The sequence below is a fragment of the Pantherophis guttatus genome, chromosome 1 (assembly GCF_059756535.1).
Source record: "Pantherophis guttatus breed Tessera chromosome 1, ASM5975653v1, whole genome shotgun sequence".
NCBI lineage: Eukaryota > Metazoa > Chordata > Lepidosauria > Squamata > Colubridae > Pantherophis > Pantherophis guttatus.
The window spans coordinates 197,497,516-197,521,161 of NC_142063.1; the positions used below are offsets into that span (position 1 = coordinate 197,497,516).

The 23,646-nt window shown below is 38.8% G+C and overlaps 1 protein-coding gene and 1 long non-coding RNA gene across 6 annotated transcripts in view; one reads left to right on the forward strand and one right to left on the reverse strand.

Moving 5' to 3' along the window:
• The window catches only part of SPTLC3 (serine palmitoyltransferase long chain base subunit 3), a 118,662-nt gene that overhangs the window by 4,662 nt on the left and 90,354 nt on the right, over nt 1-23,646 (reverse strand). For all 3 annotated transcript variants that reach the window (XM_034432385.3, XM_034432384.3, XM_087882293.1), the window contains exons 10-11: nt 2,434-2,569; nt 1,201-1,330 (exon numbers count right to left, since the gene is read on the reverse strand). In XM_034432385.3, coding sequence (XP_034288276.2) covers nt 1,201-1,330; nt 2,434-2,569 — 266 coding nt within the window. The remainder of the gene's footprint in view (nt 1-1,200; nt 1,331-2,433; nt 2,570-23,646) is intronic.
• LOC117674406 (uncharacterized) lies at nt 941-16,758 on the forward strand. Of its 3 annotated transcripts, XR_009621971.2 has the most exons (4): nt 941-1,178; nt 10,604-10,773; nt 14,199-14,280; nt 16,533-16,758. It is a non-coding gene; the product is annotated as an uncharacterized LOC117674406 (long non-coding RNA). The 3 variants fall into 3 exon arrangements; XR_015731260.1 differs by lacking the exons at nt 14,199-14,280; nt 16,533-16,758 and adding an exon at nt 11,858-11,914 and having other exon boundaries at nt 943-1,178; XR_004593847.3 differs by lacking the exon at nt 14,199-14,280 and having other exon boundaries at nt 945-1,178.

A 23,646-nucleotide genomic window follows, 5' to 3' on the forward strand; every position in this document is an offset into this window, starting at 1 on the left:
TTTCCAATTTTATTAAACATATTGGGCTTAAAATCATTAGGTGTCTTTCAAGAACAAGCAGAAGAATAACAAAACCAGAAGATCCAACTATTTGGATAATAAATTATTATAAAGTTTATTTAAAGTTCTGAATTCATCAGGACAATATAGTCAAACAGAATATTTTTAAACAATTAGATAGTGTCCCTTCTCTTAAGAGTTGTGATAGAATTATTATTTAATCAAATTTTGACAAGCTTTTCCACAAACAACATAGTTTTTTTTCCTTCTAAGAATCTCACATTAACTGTAATCTCGCTTTAATCATTCCTTAAAAATCTCGGGAAACTAAGAATATGATACTACTTCTCAAATCTGCCCCAATACCATAAAAATTGATACCATTATGGTGATACCATTGTAAGGGAAGTGACCTATAAGAACTGGAATTAACAAGCAAAAAATGGCTTAAATTGCTTAAAAATATTTTTTTTAGAGAGTAAGTGTGGACAGGCTTTCAAGTGCCCAAATTTTGATTACATGACTGTCGGAGCCATGCCGGCATAGGCATTATTCATTGAACACTACAGTAACTTTCAATTATTGCTATATGAATGGCCATAATCATTCTGTTCTTGAAATTATGGCCTTCACAATATCCCACTGTCACACAATCACAATTTGCAACCTTCCCTGCCAGGTTCCCAGTCAATGAAAAAAGCAACAGGAAATCAGAAATTTGGTCATGTTAGTTTCTTGATTAATAACTTATAGTGGTAAGTCATAATTCCACCATTGATGAGAACAAAAATATGTAATGTATCTTTATCTATTGTCCATAATGTTGTGAATATTTATCTTAACAGGATTTCAGGATTTCTAAAGGGTATTACTCCCATCATTCATAAAATAATATATACATTTTATAATTCTGCTCCTTTTCCACTTTGACAATTTAAGAATTCTATAAAAACTCAAAACCTAATACAAGTGGGTTCAATAAAATACACTGTTTAATCTATACTTTCTATCTTTCTAGCAGCAACGTGTTCTGATGTTTCTAATTATCTAACTTAAAAGCTCCAAAGGCTCTGTGATCAAATGAAGCTTAAACAAGGAAGGCAAAATTACAAGAGACAACAAAGAAGAGAAATCTAGTGAGGCTTCTCCCAAGCCCCTCCAGGAAGTGAGGTTGTTTCGTAAGTCTATCTCTGTGCTTACCGTGTCTAGCATCTCCCGTGTATGAGCAGTGGACACACAAAACCGAGCTCTGGATTCTGTGATTGGAGTAGCTGGGAAGCCAACTACAACCACACCAATGTTTTTGGATAACATGAGTCTTGCAAAAGCCCTGGGTAAGGAAACAAAATGAAACAGGGCATTAAAACGGCATTATATTTAAAAGAACAAAGAATAAGAATTGCAGAAATAATACCAAAAACATATACATACTCTGATGATATAACAATCAATGTTAATAATAATAAAAAATCCTTCCAATACTGTGTTTCCCCCCAAAATAAGACCCTGTCTTATATTTTTTTGAACCCTGAAATAAGCGCTTGGCCTTATTGCCATGCGCTCAAAAGCCCGATTGGGCTTATTAACAGGGGATGTCTTATTTTGGGGGAAACAGGATAGGATTACAGCTAGGATTAGTTCTTTCTTGCATTACTGTGTATGTGTGGTATGGACATTCAAAAACATTTATTTGGTAGATTTAGTACACTTTAACAATTCAATTGCATATGAATAAACAATAAAGGGCTCCCGGTCTCACTTTCCTTCCTCAGGCTTGCTTTTAGCAAACCACACTTGATAGGTTTTAATTAAATTGTCTAGTTGTGGCTTCCATACGCAGTTAACGAATCATTTCTTATTCCTCTCCAAAGGATCATTTAATAAATGCACTGAATTGGAAGCTAGATTACTCCATTGTCTGTCTGTTCCATCTCATCTATCTATCTATCTATCTATCTATCTATCTATCTATCTATCTATCTATCTATCTATCTATCTATCATCTCCTTCTCCCTGCCATCTCCCACTACTCTGGGTGTAGCCCTATTGATGTGCCAAATTCCTGAGCACACATAGTGTAAATCTTTAAAAGGCTACTGATAAGCTTAGTTTAAAAAAAAAAAAGGCTGTCTTTTTTGGAAAATTCATTCCCATTAGGATGAGACTCTCATTCTGGCTGAAGGCTATTCATTATTTTTAATCACGTAACAAGTAAGAATTTACCCATGGCTGAAATAATATAACAAAGAGAACTTGCAGCCTGCTCTTCCCCACAAGATTGCATGGAGGGAGGGTAGGGAAAAGCCCCAATTTACTATAGGTGACTACTTATGTTCCTCTTACAGCTTTTAAAAATAATTACAAATGAACTGAGTTTAAAAATTAAATTCTGAAAATTTTGTACAGTTTTTTGTGCAACAGGAATGAACTTACCCAACTTTACCAGGTAAATAAAGAAGTAAAGGCACAACTGGAGAATCCTCATTGCCATAAATAATGAAGCCTAATTCACGCAATCTTCTTCTGAAGTACCTTGTATTTTCTGCTAGCTGAATGATTCGTTGACGTCCTGAAAAATGAATGAATTACAGAATTCAGAAAAATCATGTATTATACTTGCTACCTAAAGACAAAAACAGAAGTATAGATATTTACATTACAAAAGGATGAATGAACAAAAGACTTATTTGAAACAAATTAGGAGCTCATCAGTTCTGAAACATATGGTATAAACTGTAAAACGGATTCATTAAATTATTTCCAACAAGTAAATTTGCCTAAAATTATCAGGCAAAACGGCAGTAATGATGAGACTGAGTGAGGTAGACATTCAACCTTTTGATTTTTTAAAAAGAGGATTCAGCAATAACATAAGCACGTAGAAGAGCAGCACATTTTTCTCCTCAGAACTAATTTCCCATTTGTTCAATCATTTTTTCTGCATGTTTATTTTAGAAATCAAAGAATTTCTAGACAGCATGTGCTTAGACCATTTTAGGGAAGAAAAAGAGTGGTACTAATGGAGAGGTTCCATACTCTGTTTGACAGACTTCTTTTAATAGAACAATTCTCTTTGCTGCTTTATATTTAAAAAAGGGAAGAGGTGTGAAATGATTGCCTCATTTCAAAGCATACTCTCTTTTTCTTTTCAAGAAAATAGAGAATGCTTCTCAACTCTACTGAAAAACGCATTAGAAATATTTAGATGTTCAGAAAAAATATTGAACGCCCAGGATAATTACCACCTACCTCTACCTGTATTATTGCTTGAATACAATAAACTTGGATATGTTAGATATGTCAGGATATGCAAATCTATCTAAATCTAACCTCAGAACCATTGCCAAGACCATTGACACCCTTAATTCCTGTTCCACTGAGCTTGTGCTATCCCAGGAGTCATTTATCCTTTTGGAATATGAAAAAGAATTTGAAGGAGCAAGGCAACAAGATGTCATCTTATTCAATATAACTTTCAAAGCTGTACAGCTGAAATCAACTAGCTGAACATGTTTCCAGGACCACACTGCATCTTACAGATGAAAATACTGATCTGATGGAATTGTTATTCAGTCACTTTCAACTTTTTGTGACCCAGTGAACATCATTTCACTGGAACTCTCTGTCAGTAGCTGCTTCTCTAAGTTCTTGTACACTCATGGCATATTTCATCACTGATATTATTTAACCACCTGTCTTTCTGTCAGCCTCTTTCTCATCGTCTTCAATTTTTTTCAAGTCTCAGGCTCTTTCAATGACTTTGCATTATGTGTTCAAAATATTTTGAGCTTCATTTTACTATTGTTCACTAACTACTTTCAATGAGTAGTTGGAAGGAGCAGTTTTATCCTGTGGACCCTTCCAGGTTCTACAAGTTTTGGACAATTACTATCCAGTCTTCAATCTTTTCTTAGTTATGTAAAAGTAAAGGCTGTGGAGACAGTGATTTAGGATGAATGACTGGGTACCCTAGAAGAAATGAATTATCTAGACCTTATCGGACAAAGTTCAGGCCTGGGTAAAGGACATTGATAGCATTTGTAACTTTGGCTGATGCCTATGCCAGTGCCTGAGTAGGGCTCACATGACTTTCTAGTACTGCTTCTTAATCAACAAATGCCTTTCAGAGCTTAGGTTTATTTATTCTGTTAGTTTTATTTTACAAAACTGTCATTGTTATTGTTTTGAGCAGTTGGGAGTCTATGTTCAATTGTAATAAGATACAAATATGATAAACAAATGAACACATTAATTAATGTTGACTCCCTCGTTTACCAGTTTTGAACCATTTTAGTTGCTCTGTATTTTGGTAACTGTTGCTTCTTGGTCATCAGATAAATTATTCAATAGGCAGATGAGGTGGCCTGATACATGTTTTAGGGTTAACTACAGGTAGCGATGAACACAGTAGAAAGTATTTGAATAACCAATACATTAAAAATAGCCATTTTAAAAATACTTGTTTGCCTTTTCCATTATTCCTGAGACGTTTACAGGTTGTTCTTGAGTTATGCAGGTGATTGGGATTGGGATTGTTATCCCTAAGTTATGTCGTCATAAAGCTTGATGTTACGGGAATGCATTGCTTAGTGAGGGAAACTGAGGCAGTCCCAATTGGTGCGGTAACTCCAAGATATGTGGGTTGTTAAGTGGAAAGCAAAGAGAGTTCTGGGTAAGGAGCTTGGGGGATACTGCAGGGAAGTGAAGGAGGCCTGTGGAAGTCACACGAAAATTAGGAGGCGGGGGTTGATGGTGCCACAGTGTGGCGTATGGTCAGGGAGGCAGAGGAGAGGGTGCAGGATGAGTTCATGCATGTATACGAGTGCAGGGAGGCCAGGGAAAAAGGGCACAGTATGTGTGTGTATGAGCACAAGGAGACAGGGGAAATAGGGTACAGGGCGCATGCATGTGTGCATAAGCACAAGGAGACCAGAGAGATGGGGTGCGGAGGGTGTTCAGTATGTGAGCACAGGGACGCCCAGGGAAAAAAGGTATTGAGGAATGCATGCATGTATTCAGCAGGTAGGCTGAGAAAGGAAGGTACAGACGTGTGCAAATAAAGAAAGATCAGTAGAGAGAAGATTTATTCAAGTGACTTGTGATTTTCACTGCCAGCTTTCCGCATTGTCTTTGTCTGTGGGAAGCTGGCAAGAAGGTCCAAGATCATGTGCCCACAGGATGCTCGCAGAATGCTGCAACCAGTCATTAGTGCAAACAGGTTGCTAAGCAGCTAAATTTTGTTTACATGACTGCGGGGCTGCTGCAATGGCTGGCACTTTGAGGACTGGTCACAATTCCCTTCACTGTCATCATAATACCGAACAGTCAAATAAATGATCCTAACTTTAAGACTCAGTCCTAGAGGAGATCAACCCTGACTGCTCTTTAGAAGGCCAGATACTGAAGATGAAACTCCAATATTTTGGCCACCTAATGAGAAGGAAGGACTCATTGGAGAAGACCTATTGCTGGGAAAGATTGAGGGCAAAAGAAGAAGGGGGCGGCAGAGAATGAGATGGCTGGATGGAGTCACTGAAGCAGTCAGTGTGAGCTTAAATGGACTCCAGAGGATGGTAGAGGACAGGAAGGCCTGGAGGAACATTGTCCATGGGGTCGTGATGGGTGAGACACGACTTCGCAACTAACAACAACAACAACTTTAAGGCTACTTGTATGTATTAGGGATGCACAAAGCATATCTTCTGTGAAATGGCTGTGTGTGCACATGTATGCCAGGAAGCAGCCATCGGGATGCAGAATTCAAAGCACCTGCATGAGCTTTGCAGAAGATATGGCTGATATAAAGATTTCAAGAGAGGAGCTCTATTTGTACTCTGGCTATGTGGAGCATCTTTTTCTAGTGATTTCATGGTCATTTATAGCTGTACCTGGCTCAACATACATCTACCTTATGCTGATACGTGCAGTTAACCTGCTGAACACTATTCCTGATTAGGATCAAGGATTGTAATTACTTTCCACAATTAAGGAATTTTGGTTTAGTTAAATGATTATCAGCCAGAAATTAAGTCCCTGTCCCTTGTACAGTATATGGTATTGCTGTTCTGACCTAGACTTCCTGAGTCATTAAAACACACGAGTAGTCCCAAAAACCTCTTTTATTGTAACAGCTGTGAATTCTGTTCATTCACAGATGAGTCCCAATTAGTTATAAAGAGTCCTTTGGGGGAAGTCCATCAGGCTAATCACCCACCTTTATCTCCCTTGACATGCTGCCAAAGACCTAATTGGCAGAGCCATACGTAGTCCAGAATCAAACAGAGCTTCAGGCTTTAAGCTGAACCGAATGAACAAATGTTGCTTCCCGCAAAGGCCCATGTGCCTTTGCTGCTCTTTTAAGTCTTATGGGAGGGGCCAATCATCTCCCAGCCCTACTCCCGAGTCGTCCCTTTTGTTCTAGCTGTTCTTGCCTTCTGGCAGCTCTGCTCCCCGTTCCTCTGCCTCACTGCGGTCCAGCTCCGGAGGCTCCGGAGGCAGCACGTACCTCCCAGATAGCCCTTTCTCTGCCTCCGATGCAGAACCCTCGTCCGAGCCTTCCCCAGGCTCCAAGACTGGCCCATGGTCCTCCCCAGCCTCCTCACTGTCTGACTCTGCTGCCAACTCCACAGGCTGCTGGCGGACCACAACAGTTGCACATGTGCTACCCTGACAATAACTATATAACAAATCAGCATAGAGAAATGATTTGTGGAACTAAGCTTGTGAATAGTGTCTTGGTTCATGCACTAGGATTAATAGCATACCATCAGAGTGACATTCAGAGCCGAGGCTATCTTCTAAGATTACAGGTAGCCTTCGACTTATAACCACAATTGAGCCCAACATTTCTGTGGTTAAACGAGACATTTGTTAAGTGAGTTTTGCCCCATTTTACGACCTTTCTTGCCACCATTGTTAAGAGAATAACAACTGCAGTTGATAAATTAGTAACCTGGTTGTTAAGTGAAACTGGCTTCCCAATTAACTTTCCTTGTCAGAAGGTTGCAAAATGTGATCACATGATCTTGGGACACAGCAACGGTCATAAGTATGAACCAGTTGCGAAGCATCTGAATTTTGACAAGATCATGCGGATGGTCATAACTGTGAAAAACGGTCAGAAGTCACTCTCTTCAGTGCCATTGTAACTTTGAACAGTCACTAAATGAACTGTTGTAAGTTGAGGGCTACCTGTATTTGTTACAGGTATTGTGAAAGCAAAGCACAATTAACCCATGCAAGTTGTCTTGAGCATCTCAGAATGTGCGGGATAAAATGTGAGAGATATGGATAGATATGCTCTACTGTATATGATTAGTGGCGTATGTGTCTTACCCAGTAGACAAAAGCACTCTTGAATCTTTCTGTAAAGCAGTCTAAACAAGAGTAAGATGAGAACAAGAAATATACAAGCACTATTCTTTGGTTCTGAGTTTTTTCACTCTTTAACCTTGAAACCTTACTATTAATCTTCTCATCGTTCCTATCACCCATCTCCTCCCACTTATGACTGTATGACTGTAACCTTGTTGCTGGTATCTTTAAGATTTATATTGATTCCCTATGACTATCATTAAATGTTGTACCTTATGATTCTTGACGAATGTATCTTTTCTTTTATGTACAGTGAGAGCATATGCACCAAGACAAATTCCTTGTGTGTCCAATCACACTTGGCCAATAAAGAATTCTATTCTATTCTATTCTATTCTGTTCTGTTCTGTTCTGTTCTGTTCTGTTCTGTTCTGTTCTATTGAAGTTAAGTTCCCCATGTCATATGATACTTATAAGATTTTACTAAAACTGTTGATGATGATGATGTCATCAGAAGATACATATTTTAGAATCCAGGAACATCACAAATGGACAAAATTAGTTTTGGAATAAATTCAGGCCATTTATTTAAAAAAAACTGTATTTTTTATTGGAGATAAAATGTATTTCATCTTCACATGACAATGTGGCATTCTTGCTAGCATTTTCATCCTCTAGGAGACAAGAATACTTTTGCTGGCTTATGTTTAATGCTAGCTACTAAACTGATAGACCTAAGCATTTTGCAAGAGCTTACAGGCAGCCTTTGCACATCACACAACAGTTCCTGTGGCATCCCTGAATTTTTTAAACAGTCTTGACTGAATATTTAAGGTTATCTTTAAGGATGTCACTTTGACAATTGCCATTATAGCAATTCATTCTTTCTAGAGAAGCAATCCACAAGCACGTCCTGCTCCACCCTGACAAGTATTATTATTATTTTACAATGTCTCTGCTGTTCTTTGTAATTAGCACTTCTCTTAGGCACAATGTCAAGCCAGACTATTTGGCATTTCTTTATATTTCATTTTTGATGTTGTTATTTAAAAATCAGTAATTACTGCAATCTTGGTCAAACTTCCTTTCATCTACTTTGGGTTGAGAAATAAGGTACTTAACATCCTTATTTTCAAAGCACTTATATGCCACTAAGGCACATATGTCACTAATCATATAAACTTAGTTAAGAGACAACAGTTAACTGGGGTAGTTATGAAACACAAATGTTCGTACTTTTTTCTATCCTTTGTTTATGTTACTTTGGTCATTATATATAGCTGTTGCACATAGATATGATCAAGGACCCCTCATTTCAACCCCTGAGCTACAAAATATCCTCCTCTATCAGAAATATGATCATATGATTTGGGAGGAATGTTTAAAACTCCATCTCCCCAAAATAAATCAATAAACAGAACCTTTCTAGATATTGCTGAAATCTAATTCCAAGTTCCTTTTACCACAGATTTTATTTGCTAGAGGCAGCTTCTGGGTGTCACAATTCAACATGTAGAGCAATGTTTTTCATACTTGGCAACTTTAAGACACAGGACTTCAACTCTAGAGTGTACAGATCTTAAAGTTGCTGAGTTTGAAAAAACACTGCTCTAGAGCATTGCATATTATGTTCCTTCCACTACTGAGCTAGTCCTTGTAGGAGTCTTGCTCATGGAGAATTGGCATCAGTGTTGGCGAACTTTTTCAGCACCAAGTGCCAAAACAGGAACGTGCGCGGGGGAGCACCAGTCACCTGGTCTTCTGATTTCTGGCGTGCATGTGCGTGTGAAGACCAGCTGGCCAGCACGCATGCGTGCGCCGGAACCCAGAAGTGCAACGGGCGACGGCTGCCGTGCCCAGAGAGATGGCTCTGCATCCCACTTCCAGCACACATGCCATAGGTTTGCCATCACGGTTATAGATAAACTTAAGCTGGAGCCTGCATTTCCCACATGGAAATCCTTATCTTGGGTTGCATTCTGTGATATCATATTGGTTGAATGGGTTGAAAGTATAGTTTAGAAACTTCTTGATAGCAACTGATAAGACTGAGATAAGAATAGTTTAGTCAGAAAAATATATCCTTAAGCAGTAACTACCGTCTCATACAAATTATACTAAATAGATCAGAAGGTTATTTTCCATGCAGACAAAGATATTCCTAAACTGAAAGAAAGGAAGGAAAAAACCTTAAAAGATAACCCATACAATTACCCTAAAATTATCAGAAGTTAAAAAAAAAAATCTTACCAGTTGAAGTGACATGATACTGATATCTAACTGGTACATAGTATCTAACAACAGAACCCCAAATATATCTTACCTGTCAGAAGTAAGTCCTACTGAATTAAAAAAAAAAACCTTTCTTTTAAGTAAAAGGGCATAGAATTGCAGCCTCAATTCTTGTAAACATACCATGCAAGTGGGATGTATTTATTGACAACATCCAGATAACTATATTCTATAGCAGCCTTCTTTAATTAGTTCCCCTTGGATGGGCTGAACTTCAACTCTCTTCATCCCAAGCCAGCACAGCTAAATAATGTGCTAGTTAAAGATGACAGGAATTGTATCAAGTTGGGGAATGCACTTCTAAAAATCCCTAGGAAGAAGCTCAATACTGAAAGAAGGTAACTCAAGCAATTCATACAACATTTTAATCACACATCTCCCAAATGAAAAAAAAAAAAAAAGACAAATTTGGGCAATGGTTTAACCAAGAATTAAGGGTTTGTTTGTTTTTTTCTTATAAAAGTAATGGTGGACATGCATTCTTTTTCAGCTAGGAAGTTTTTTTTATGAGAACACCTTGGAATTATCTATGTCTTAGCTGAATTAAAATAAAGAGAACAACAATAAAAGTCTATAAGGAACATATGGAATAAAGGAGCAAGACAGCTGCCATGATGTTACAATGCTTGACCCTAGTAGTTAGCATGTGCAAGGATGTGGTCAAAAATAACTCTTCTGAAGTATGAATCTAGGGCAACCACAAAGGAATCGAGGAGCCCAAATGTCACATATAGTGCCATAAGGGGCTTCTTAACCACAAGTTCCCCTCTTCCAGGAAAAGATCTTAATCTTAGTAAACCACTGGTTTTACCAACATGAAAGCTGTAGACACTTGGAAATTTCCAGTTACCTATTGAATGCTGTGACAGCAATGTTCACTTGGCCACATCTTTATGGAGCTGGATTACTTCCTGGCTATATGCTGTGTTTGTGGGATGATGATGTTTGCAACATTGCCGCTCATTATTCAATTCTTATCTTTTTTTTTGGCCTCTAGACCAGTGGTGGGATTCAGCCGGTTCTGTCCGATTCAGGCGAACTGGTAGTGGCGACTGCGAAAGGCTCCGCTCACCCAACGTAATGCGCGAGTAAAGAGCATGCGCGGAAGGCCATGCACATGCACAGAGGAAGCGCGTGCGAGCTCACATTTGCGAACCGGTAGGGAAGGTAGTGAATCCCACCTCTGCTCCAGACTCACCACCTACATCCCCCCATAAGCATAAACAGGTACAGTAGCTCTTGATAGAATCGACTATTGGAAGCCTGGGGTTGAGATGGATGAGTAGCCGTGGGCGTAGAATGGCCTTCCAGCCTTTCATAGGTTGTGCTAGCTTTAAAAAAATATAACCTGCCAAAAAAAGATACTGATCTTCACCTTATGTGAATGACATCTAAATGAAACAATCTGATGAATGCTCCATTCATTTATCAAAGCGGGGAGGTTATGGAAGAAATTAAGGAATGTAGAGATTAATAGGAGTTTTTAGCATAGGGTTTTTGAGTATAGCAACAGTCATGGTTTAGCAAGAGAGTAAGCAGATAGAATAACTTCAACTCTGTATGTACAGGTAGTCCTCGATTTACGACCACAATTAAGCCCAAAATTTCTGTTGTTAAGTGAGACATTTGTTAAGTGAGTTTTGCCCCATTTTACGACCTTTCTTGCCACAGTTGTTAAGTGAATCACTGCAGTTGGTAAGTTAGTAACTCGGTTGTTAAGTGAATCTGTTTTCCCCATTGACTTTGCTTGTCAAAAGCTTGCAAAAGGTGATCATATGATCTTGGGACAAAGCAACAGTTATAAGTATGAACCAGTTGCCAAGCATCTGAATTTTGATCACAAGATCATGAGAATGCTACAAAGATTGTAACGGTGAAAAATGTTCATAAGTCACTTTTTTCAGCGCAGTTGTAACTTTGAACGGTCACTAAATGAACTGTTGTAAATTGGGGACTATCTGTATTACGGATTAGGTTCAAGAGGAAGACAACTAGAGTTAGCTGAAGGCTATGGTTTTGCAGTTAACAGGTTCAACATAGTGTGTCTATTTTTGTCTTTGGCCTTCTTTATACCCAATTTTTTTACACTTCTAGAGTTTTTTGGTCCTTGATAATAAATGCATCCTGTTTTCTCTGTTTTGGGGACTTCAACATGGAATGTTATTAACATGGCTCTGTGTGCTTGACCTGGCTTTGCAAATTCATAATAATTCTGGAGACTCAAGTACTTTGTGTTGTCCTGATTCAATAGACAAAATGAAGATCATCACTGACCTGGTGGTAGAGGGAGAAGAAAGTGGAATTGGGGTATAGTAAATTCTGAAAGTTCCCGTTTACAGATTTTACTTCAACAAGTTATAGAGCTAAAGAATATTTAACACTTGCTGCCATCTAACAAAATGGGCATAACTATACTAATATGCATTTTTGCTTAGATCAACATACTACCCACTACTATTCTATCAGCATTTATGTATCTACTTTCATGACTATTTCCCCCCAAATCCACTCCTGAAACTATAAAAAAGGCTGTCCCATTTTCAGAACTTCTCATCATATTTGCACTCTTTACTAATTTTCTCAGTCTTTTACTAGTACTTGTATTGTCTGATTCATTATTTTGCCATATGTACATATAGTCCAGTGGTTCTCAACCTTCCTAATGTCGCGACACATTAATACAGTTCCTCATGTTGTGATGACCCCCAACCAGGGGTGGGTTCTAATTTTTTTTACTACCAGTTCTGTGGGCGTGGCTTATTTTGTGGGCGTGGTTTGGAGGTCATGTGACTGGGTGGGCGTGGCTAGCTGGTCATGTGACCGGGTGGCCATGGCTATGTGTATAGGGACTACTCAGAGGGCTGAAAAAAGTCATTTCTGACAGATCCTCGCACTTTTGACTGGTCCTCACACTTATGACCATCTTCACATTTATGCCCGTGCAGCATTCTTAACAACCATGTCACTCATTTCACAACTGCTTCTCTTCACCATGGTGATAAGATAGGGCAAAAAACGTAAAATGTGAGGACAGTTGTAAATTTGAGGACTGGTCAAAAGTGCGAGGACCAGTCAAAAATAACTTTTTCAGCCCTCTGAGTAGTCCATGTGCACAAAAGGACTACCCAGAGGGCTGAAAAAAGTGATTTCTGACAGGTCCTCGCACTTTTGACTGGTCTTCGCACGTATGACTGGTCATCATGCCCATTGTAGCATTCTTAACAACCGTGTCACTCATTTCACAACTGCTTCTCTTCACCATGGTGACAAGATAGGGCAAAAACATAAAATGTGAGGACAGTTGTAAGTTCGAGGACTGGTCAAAAGTGCGAGGACCAGTCAAAAATAACTTTTTCAGCCCTCTGAGTAGTCCATATGCATAAAAGGATACAGCAATAGAGAGGGATGAAGGAAGGGAAGGAAATTAGAGTAGGAGTGAGGGTAAGAGAGGGAGGAAGAGAGGAGGAGAAGGAGAAAGGAAGAGGAAGTAGGAAGGGGAAGAAGGGGGGAGGGAAGAGAAAGTAAGAAGGAAAGAAAAGACAGAGGTGGTAGGTTTGAGGAGAAAGATTGCTGTACAATAAAAAAGATGAAAGGGAAGAAAACCAATCCCAAACAAATGTAAAGATATTAAGATAAAGAAGAATTGTTAAACTTTAAAGAATAAAAGAGAACAAATATGAATAAATAGCAATAATTAGAAACACACATACAAACATACAATGTATTTTCTTTGAACAGAGTATTTGGCCGGTTCACAAATTTAAACAGTGTTTAGTCATTTCAATTAAATTTACAATTTCTATATTTCCTTTTTGCCATATTTATTCCTCATCTATTTTTGTAAAAAACCAATATTACCCTTCATCCTCATCTCTAATCTTAATCAAATTCAATTTTTCCCTTCTATTCTATATTATACCCCTTCCCATTGTCATCTATTTTTATATCCATCCTCACATTGGTTAATTATGTAATTATGTAATACAGTTGTTTAATATAAATTCAACATTTTAATATAAATCAATTATATAACTATCTTTTTTGTATATCAATCAATATGAACATGAATATTCCAATTATTTCCATGCAATCCAATTTCTTACAAATCAATTAATTATATTTACCAATAATAATAAACCAAATAATTTCCCCCATATATTCCTCCAACCACAACTTACCCATTTCTGCTTTCAACACAATATACAATTAATAGTATCTCAATTATTACAATTCCCTAGTTAAATAGAGCTTTTTTTCTTTTGTGTTTCAAAATCTTGAACCTCCTCTTTTGTCCTAAATTTCCCATTGTTTGCAGTTTTGCACCTATCTTTTTTGATGAGGAAAAAGAAAAAGAAATCTCTCTCTGCCTCATTTTGTCATGTTGCAGCAAAGACCCTGCTTTACTTTCAGTTTTGTTTTTTCAGCATAGCTAGGGGGAAAAAAAATCTGTTCCTCTCTTTGCAACTAGCAACAGAGCCCTCCGCAAAACAGCTGAGAGCAAATCAACTCAGAGTCCGGAGGCTGATCAAATCAACTTATGGTAATTAACCTATGCTGAAGCTGAAAGGGGCTGTTTTTTTCTATTTTTGCAGGCACCAGTCTTCTCATTTGTTTTCTTTTAACCTGATCAGCTGTAGGGCGGCCCTTTGAAGCCCCGCGGCAAGAATTTAAACGGTTTGTTTCCCTCTAGCCATCAGCTGGGACTCAGAGGACTAGATTGGGAGTGGGCGGGATAAGCGAACGGCGATCCAACAGTGGCAGAGGGTGAGGGTGAGTGAAGGCGTGGGGGGGGCGAGAGAGGGCTTTGGCGACCCCTGTGAAATGGCGGTTCGACCCCCAAAGGGTCGCGACCCCCAGGTTGAGAACCGCTGATTAGACCAATGTTTAAATCATACATTCAAAACTAAAAGACCCTTTTTTTCTAGGCAGGTATTTCACAGATCACCATATTAACTGATGTTTGTTCTCCAAATGGCTTGACCACGTGTTCATTTTATTCCCATATCATCCAACAATAACCATCCATCCATGCCTGAATGCATTCATCCATCATTCTGGAGTATAAATTGGAATTACCATCAATCTATGGTTTCCTACCAGTATTTCCATACATCTACAACAGATACCACCAATTCAGTGGTGAAATCCAAATTTTTTTACTACTGGTTCTGTGGGCGTGGCTTGGTGGATGTGGTGTAGCTTGGTGGGCGTGGCTTGGTGGGCATGGCAGGGGAAGGATATGCAAAATCTCCATTCCCACCCCACTCCAGGGGAAGGATACTGCAAAATCTCCATTCCCACCCCACTCTGGGGCCAGCCAGAGGTGGTATTTGCTGGTTATCCGAACTACTAAAAATTTACGCTACCGGTTCTCCAGAACCTGTTAGAACCTGCTGGATTTCACCCCTGCACCAATTAATATTTTCTGGAATATAATTTAGTTCTTTTTTTCACACACATCATCTCTCCCCATATATCTTTGTCGATTCCACAAGATCTGATGCTTAGAGATCTTGAACGAAGACTAGTCCCATCCTCTTTTTCTCAAACACCACACATCTATTTTGTTTCAGTTAAGTAATTATTATCATATTTTTTAGAGTATAGGACGCACCAGAGTATAAGATGCACCTTAATTTTTGGGGAGGAAAACAAGAAAAAAAAATCTGCCTCTGCCTCTGCCTCCCAGCATCCATCAGTATTCATCTGGCTAGCATCCTTGCAGCAAACAGCCTGGTCAGTTTCAACACACTATTGCAGCCTGATTCAGCAGGAGCAGCTGATTGGCAGGTGGATTGGCCTCCCAGAATACCCCCAATCAGCTATTCCAGGTTGCAGGGATTGCCACAGACCATTGCTGCCTCTGTGCCTCGTGTTTTCGGGCGGTTTCCGAAAATGCGTATTACCCTACGCACCTTTAACTGGAGTAGGTGGGGTGGGGTGGGGGATGATTTTCATGGGGTCAGAAGAGGGACTTGGCATCAAAGGCTCCACTCCTGAAACACCCCTATCTTCCTACCTATAGCCGTATAGGGTTTGTTTTAAATGGATAAAAAGATCTGTGCTGCTTGTTATCAAAATCCGAATGGAAGTGAGGATCCCCGCCACCTGGAACCGCCTGAAAATGTGACACACAGAGGCTGAAAACATCCGAAGGGTGAGGGTGGGCGGGGTTACATTCGGTGTATAAGACTCACCCAAATTTTCACCCTCTTTTAGGGGGGAAAAAGGTGCATCTTATACTCTGAAAAATACGGTAATTAATTCATACGTTTTGCCTAATTCTTCCATGTTGCAATCTCCGCATGCCAGATGGGCCTCTAAACACTGCTCTCTGCTGTCTGTCATGGCTTTAATTTTTTGAGGCTCTCACATAATTCTTTCCACCAATCTAAAGACAATGTAGACTAGGTTATATCTGTGCCATATCTATATCCTCTGCTAACAGCAAAAGCAATACTGGTCTGTTTTGACAAATTCTGGCCAGCATGCCACAAGCACAAGCAAGCACGCTCACTTTCAATACAGTCTAGGAGAGACTATACTGCAAGTCAACTCACTTTTGCTTGTGTCCCTCTAACTAGGAGGTAGGTGCACTGTATGTATGCTTATATACACACTATCATATAGACAGCAATTCTTTAGAGTTGCTATTCAGCATCGTAACAAATTCTGCAACAGATCCAAAACAACAGCAACTGTGTCACAGTGACTCCACTCAAGTCGTCCCTCCCACTCCAATTTTCCTGCTACTAATGCAAACAACAGCTTGGGGTTACTCCTCCCCCCCCAAACCATCTGCTATAACGTGTACTTAACATGTTTAAGGACAATGAAATGCTTAAAGATTTCAAAGAATTTTTAAAAATGTTGCTTTAAAAGTTGAAAATACTAGCAAAACTAAATAAGACTGTGTTTTCTCCTAGGAGATCTTCACAGGAAATAGAGAAGAATGGCAAAACTTGGAAATATATACATAGATAAGAGATCCATGTTCCTGCTGGCTACACAAATTGCCCAAGTTGATCTGCATTTACAAAGAGGCAATAGTCCAACATTCTTTCCTTTAAGTTGTTTTCCTTGCAATGCAGTATGTTATAGCCTTACTTTCTGTTGTAAGCCTGGCTAAAGGGTGCCTTTGCTTTGACTAGACAGAGGAATGTTTCAAGATTTGTTAATGAATCAATGTGTTTGGGGCTATGGAGGTACAGTACCAAACTGCAGTGTGTATGTATGTACATGTGTGTTTATGTGGATGAGTATATATTTATTTATTCATTTCAATCTCTGGAAACAGTTGGCTTACAAATCCACAGCCATTCTGGGATTGCATCTAAGCGTGTTTTCCCCCATCCAGACCTGAACAGCCTCCAGGCAGAAGGCCAGGTCCTCCATTTCATCTTCTGCCTGAATTATGCTAGCTGTACTCCCACGACTATTTTCTGGTTTGCTCTATTAATTTGTTATGAAGGGCACAGTGTCCCTGCACGGTCCCTGCATTCTCAACATTAAAAAAAGAAAGCCAATAAAAATCCTGTCATCGTATGTCCCTGATTTAAACCAACATGAACAGGATGGCCTATGGCAAAAGTGGTTTTAAACAGGAAAAAATTGTGGGCAGGCAATGGGAAATAGCTCAAGTAGGGAAAATTTGTTTTCATTGCAAGATCAAAGACGTGACTTTTCACCCAAGTTCCATAGGGTCTCAGCTTTAGGGTTGTTGGCTGTACCTGCCCCTTCAGGTCATGTTGTGCAATCCTGTCACAATCCTGTCACAGCTGGTTCAGGGCCTGCTTGTACCATCACAGCTGTAGCTCCTCCTTTCTATAGTTTAGGATGAGAAGCAGGGCTCCATATGGCTCCAGTGTTAGTCCCTTCTTAAAGTACTACTGCAGTTAGGACTGGGGCTTGTTAGCTTGCTTGTTCTTAAATAGCTTCATTTTTTATTTTTGTACTGGTGTATGAAAAGACTACAGTGTTGTGGCCCTCAAAAAATATGGATTAAATCTCATGTGGTCCTTAGGTCTAAGTCTGCTGCACTAGAATGAAACAGCATATAAAGCTAACCCTTTATTAGTCGATAATTTATCTTAGGTACTAACTCCAGGGTTGAGATTTAATGAGGCCCAAACTTTTCAGATTATATGTTTTTATTTTTCAGATGTATGTACTTAGAAACTTGGATATTAGCCCTTTGAGGAAACAAATGAAAAATTGTAGCATGAACTCTGAGATATATTTACCCAATTTTTAAATGATCAAAGGGAAATTCTTAAATTCACTCTAACTCAGGAGAAAATTAAAAGCTCTGGTTCCACTGTTTTGGATGATGTCACCTCATTTATTCTGCAACATTGTTCCACCTACTGTGGTCAATTCATCAATAAGGTGGCTCCTTTGTGTTACATATTCCCAACTGGTGAGAAGTACCATTGGCACTTCTATCAAGGGAGGAGAGTAGAGTGAACATGTAAAGTGATGGGAAAAGATGTCATCATAGTTGGAGAAGATCTAATCAAAAAAGTGATATTTAATATAACTAAGCTTAACTTATTTTTATTTAATTAATTCTATGTTGCCTTTCAGGATGGGGTATTTTTTGAAGTAGCTCACCTAAGCATTTAAAAAATAGTATATCAAAGAACCTTACAATGTGTTTGCCACAAGTTTAGTAATTCATATTCCATGGCTATGATATTTGCTTTAATTGTAATGACATAAGTAGAGAGCAATATGAAATCAATGGTGTGTGCAGTTGCCCAGTGTGAGATGCCTGTTATGTTTTCAACCAAAGATCATTTGACCTTCCATCTTATTGCTTTACCCTTTCCCTCCATCTTCAAATTTAAAATTCAGGCTCCTTCCTTAATCGTTTAAGAGACATCTATGACCAAGAGAAAACATCAGGAAGCTGCATACAAATCCATATTTTCAGCAATACTGTTCGCCCCAGCTAAACAATACAATTCCCTAAGATGTCTGTTTGTTATCTACCTCAATATAGTTTTGGCACAAGAGTAAAACTTTTCTATTCTTGTGTGATTTGAAATATATATATATATATATATATATATATATATATATATATATATATATATATATATATATATATATATATATATATATATGTTATCATAGCACAGAGTTGTTTAGATGTGAGATGGAGCAGCAAATAAATCTAATAAACAAATAAATATGTTTTAAAAAAACTTTACAGGTGGTCCTCAACTTATGACCACAACTAGGACTGGAACATTACCAAGTGATATGGTTGTAAAGCAAGATGTCACATGACTGCAACTTTAGCATCCACAATTCCAGCATTCCCTGGTCTTGTTGTTAACTGAGAATCATGAGTCATTTAATTATTGCAATTCTGAACAGTCATTGAACAAATGGTCCTAAGGCAAGGACTATCTGTAATTCTTTTAGATTTATTTCAAAGTATAGAAAATAATTGTTCCATTATATTATCTGGCTATTAATGGTCATCTTACTTTAAGAAGGATTCAGAGAGTGACAAACAGTGCAAAGAAAGAACAATGAAAAAGATAAGGAGCCTGGATCTAAATCTTGTGAGGAGAATTTGAACGAACGTAGCATGGTTAGATTTAACAAAAGATATCAGAAACAAATATGAACAAACTCTTCAAGCAATTGAAGGATATTAACTGTCTTGTATTGACCCGGAACATAATATATGGAATATTAATTTTAAGCGTAACTTAAGTCATTCTTCAATCCAAAATTACGAAGTTTTCTAACAGGAAGAGCAGTTAGGCAGTAGAGCCAAAATAATCCAGGAAATGGATATATTCCAATTTGCTAGATAGATACAAGCAGAGGCTGGATTTCTTGGAGAAAATTTAGCTTGGATTCCTGCACTGAAGAAAAGGTCAGACCTGATTGCATGAATGGCCCCTTCCAACTGGTTCCATATTGCTGGTTATTATAAGATTATGCTTCATTTTAAATTAATTATGTTATTGTCATGGTCTTGACTGAATTTATGCATGAGAGTATTTGGATTTTCCTTGGGCCATTCTTTGTATATATGCCAAAAATCTCTGCTGGAGAGCAAAAAAGCCTAGCAAAGAGCAGAAATCTGAAATGACATTCCTGAAAAATGTTACGTTTTTATAGAAAAACATTCAAGCAAGTGTTGCTTCTATTTGAGACATAAACAAAACATGCCAGTGGTGAAATCTGAACCAGTTTGCTACTGATTCGCTGGCCGTGTATGCGCATGTGCACCAAATGCGTGCTCTGCGCGTGCTCGTATGCGCAGAACACACCAAAATGAGGTTTGGGAAGGTAAGTAGAAGCGGGGGGGGAGGGGGATCAACTGTGGTGTGCAATTTAGCTTCGCTAGAAAGCAGGATTTCCTGCTTTCTAGAAAAGCTAAATCCCACTGCACAGCTGTGGAAATACTGGTTCAGAGGAAATGGTAGCTTTTTTAAACTACTGGTTCAACCAAACTGGTAGCTAACTACCAATTTGCCTGAACCAGTAGCTTTTTTTTACTACCGGTTTGCCTGAACCGGAGTGAAGCAGTAGCATTTCACCCCTGAAACACGCTCTATCCTTTCTTACACCAATACCATTGTGAACAGATGTGAAGGAATTACAAAGGGATAATGTGTGTGTGTGTGTGTGTTTGTGTGTGTGTGCTTTAAAGGCAAGCGGAGAAGGAAAGGGGAACTTCTGCACCAGATGATAAAAAGGATGTAAGTTGCTCCTTCCTCAGCCTTGCCACTTTCATCTCATTTTTGTTTGTGTGTTTTTGCGGTCAGAGACCACACACACTTAAACTGAAAGCCTCCCCCCCTCCCCCATATTCAAGTTTGGCTGAGCTATTTTAACACACAAGAACAGATATTACAGTGATAGGTACTTTGGAAAAACCTCAGGGCTTGAACACAATTACAGACTCGCAGCCAGATGCAGCTCAACATTAAATCAAGGTAATTTAGCAAGGGCATGACATGGAGCCGAAATGGTGAGTGTGTTTTGCCTGAAGCAGGTTTAATGTGTCACTTTTACAAGTTCAAGCTGTAACTGTAATACTTAGGTTTTAATTTCTTAGTGCTCTGAAAACTCGAGAGCACATCTGGTTTGAAGTCAAAGGAAGGGCTAGTTATCTCCTCCACACCTCTTCCATATTTTTGAAATGAGCGATCTTAGTTTTCCTGAGAACGTGGCAATAGAGATTTAAGAATTTCTGCCTATATTCCTTTGGGGAGGGATGAGAGGGGACTTAAATCCTTTAAATTCAGGACTGAATTCCTTCCACACAAACTATGTACTATCTTTAATGGGTGATGATGAAACCCAAAGGACGTGCAAACAAAAACCACTAAGGATGAACCAGATGTCTGTGAGAGCCTGTGCTGATGTAAGGACAGGCTTTACCCATGACCTAGAGATGGCACTATATTCTCATATTTCAAATATGCTTTCTGCAGATACAGGTGTGACAGTAAATTGTTAAGACAGATGTGGGGAATAACACACAAAGCATTCAGAACTCATAAGAATATATTCTGGATTGATATACCACACACATACAAATACTTCTTGAGTTTATGTAATTACTATAACTTTAGCTATTTAAAAAGTTAAGAGTAAGTCTTTCCTATCAATGGGCACTAGCTCTGAATTATATATGGGGCAGTGGCATAGAGAAAGCATCTTACAAAACAATAATTCCTGTTAACGTGCAATACTTATTACAATATGCTATTTAAATGGGAAGAAAAGGGTTTAAATAAAAGCTCTATTTTTTCTTCTGGTTGGTTCCAGATAAACTGTTCTGACTTAAAACATTCCCCCCCTCCCCCAAACGTGGCTGAATGGGGTGATTAAGAAGAGGGAGTACCATCACCCTGCTACAATAATATGAATTTAACCCCGGTTGCAAAATGAAAACTCATATTTTCTTTAGCCTTCTTCTAAGAATTTAATCCATCTGATTATTTTAATTCTTTATGGGCCACCTTCAGGCGATCTTGCCAGATTCTTACTTGATATCTATAAACAGGTGGCTCATGCAGCTTCATGCAAAGTCACTACAAGAAATAAATATGTCTCAATATTTACCTAACCAACCTGTCTAAAAAGCCTGTTCTTTCTAATAGAGGAAGGAAGATAAAGTCTGCGGTGATTCCAACACATACATTAAACTTCTCATTGATTTTTGAGTGGTCTCTGTTAGGGAACCTTCCTCTATGAAAACACTTGGTGAGCTAGAAAATGAAGGCGCCTTCAGCTGAAGGTGTAACAATTCTAGGCAGAGGCTAATTTGATGCACCCTGGAAGAGAGCTGGCTTCCTCTTGTTCCTTCTGGCCTTCAATAAGCTTGCTACTAAGTTCTATATGGCTTCATTCAGTGGTGGGTTGCTACTGGTTCGCCCCAGTTTGTGTGAACCGGTAGCAGCGGTGGCGGGAAGCTCCACCCACCCACCCGGACATCATCAAATACGATCTGCGCATGCACAGAAGCTTCTGCGCATGCGCAGACGGGATGTGCATGTGAACCGTTAGCAAAGATAAGTGAAACCCTCCCCTGGCTTCATTGTAATCAGAGGATGGTAATGTGGGGCCTCCCAGATTTCTAAGAGATGCCTCATCTATTCCTTGAAATATTGTAGAAATCTCACAAGCAACTGGCAATCTTGCATAAGATTTCAGAAGTATTTGCTTCAGATAGTTAGAGCAGGAAAAGCTTGTCAATCTACCTGAAATCACTATATAGATTAATGTAGTGATATAGAATTATGTGTCATCAGAATGTGGACAAATGTTCACTCATCCACTACTCCAAATCTATCTATCCTGAACTGGCGGTAGGAGCCAATGACAGGTTGGGTAAAAAAAAAAAATTATCTTAGCAACCCAATTAAGACAAACTGGTGTGATTTAAAAACAAATTGGTATTTCCCTTCCAACAGAGGGACATGCCTTATACTTTTGTTCCTTGGCTTGAATTCCAAATGGCAATGGTGGCATAAGTCCTTGAAGACATGTTCATCTTCTCACTGTTATCTGACAACATCCTGATTGGAAGTACGACACACATTTTCTATCGGGATTACTTGGAAGGCAGTCTGGAGGCTTTCTTGATTCACAGGCAGTGGCAGACTACATACTGAGGCAATGGAGGAACATCCTTGGTTGTTATTTGACGATACTGTATACACTGGATCTAAACTACACCTTCTTTCATATCATTCATTTTTGAAATTGAATTGAATTGAAAGCTTTTTTCTGGGAATTTTGCTTCGGGGAACAAGGTGAAACTGAATGGGACTTCTGTAACTAGTTTCTTTGTGACCACTTCTCTGATTTTACAATGTCATCTGTATATATAATATTTTGAGTGATATTTGGTATAATATCAGATATTTTGGGGAGTTGTTTTTCTATTGAAACAAAAATACATTTTAATAATTATGCAAGGACGATTAGAAGAGAAGAGGAAGATACTGTATGAACCATACGCATGAAGTTATTTGAGCAACATCTGGAAACCTGAAGTTGGGGAATCATGATCCTTCTTAGTTTAAAGGATTAGATTAGATTAGATTAGGTTAGATGGGAGGTTATAATTCTCAGCCCAGTCAGAATAATTATGTAACTGATATCCTCAATGGTCAAAATCAAAAATCTATTGCCTTGAGTGGACAGGAGAAAATTGTCTAGGATTGAAATTCTGGGGAAAATGTTTGTTTGTGTGTGTGTGAGAGAGAGGGAGAGGCATGTATACGTGTGCCTTGGTCATCTCCCATTTGAATTACCATAATGAGCTGTACATGAGGTTGTTCTTGAAGACTAACAGAAACATCAACTGGTCCAGAATACAGCAGCATGCACAGTTATCCCCCCCGCACCCCAGGTTTGTCCATGTACTGGCTCCCAGTTTCTTTCTGGGTGCAATTCAAAGTGCTGCTCATCACCATTAAAACCTTATCTGGCACGGAATCAGGTTGTCTGTGGGACCACCTTCCCTAAGGACATCTTTTTTATTTTTTAACTTGTTAG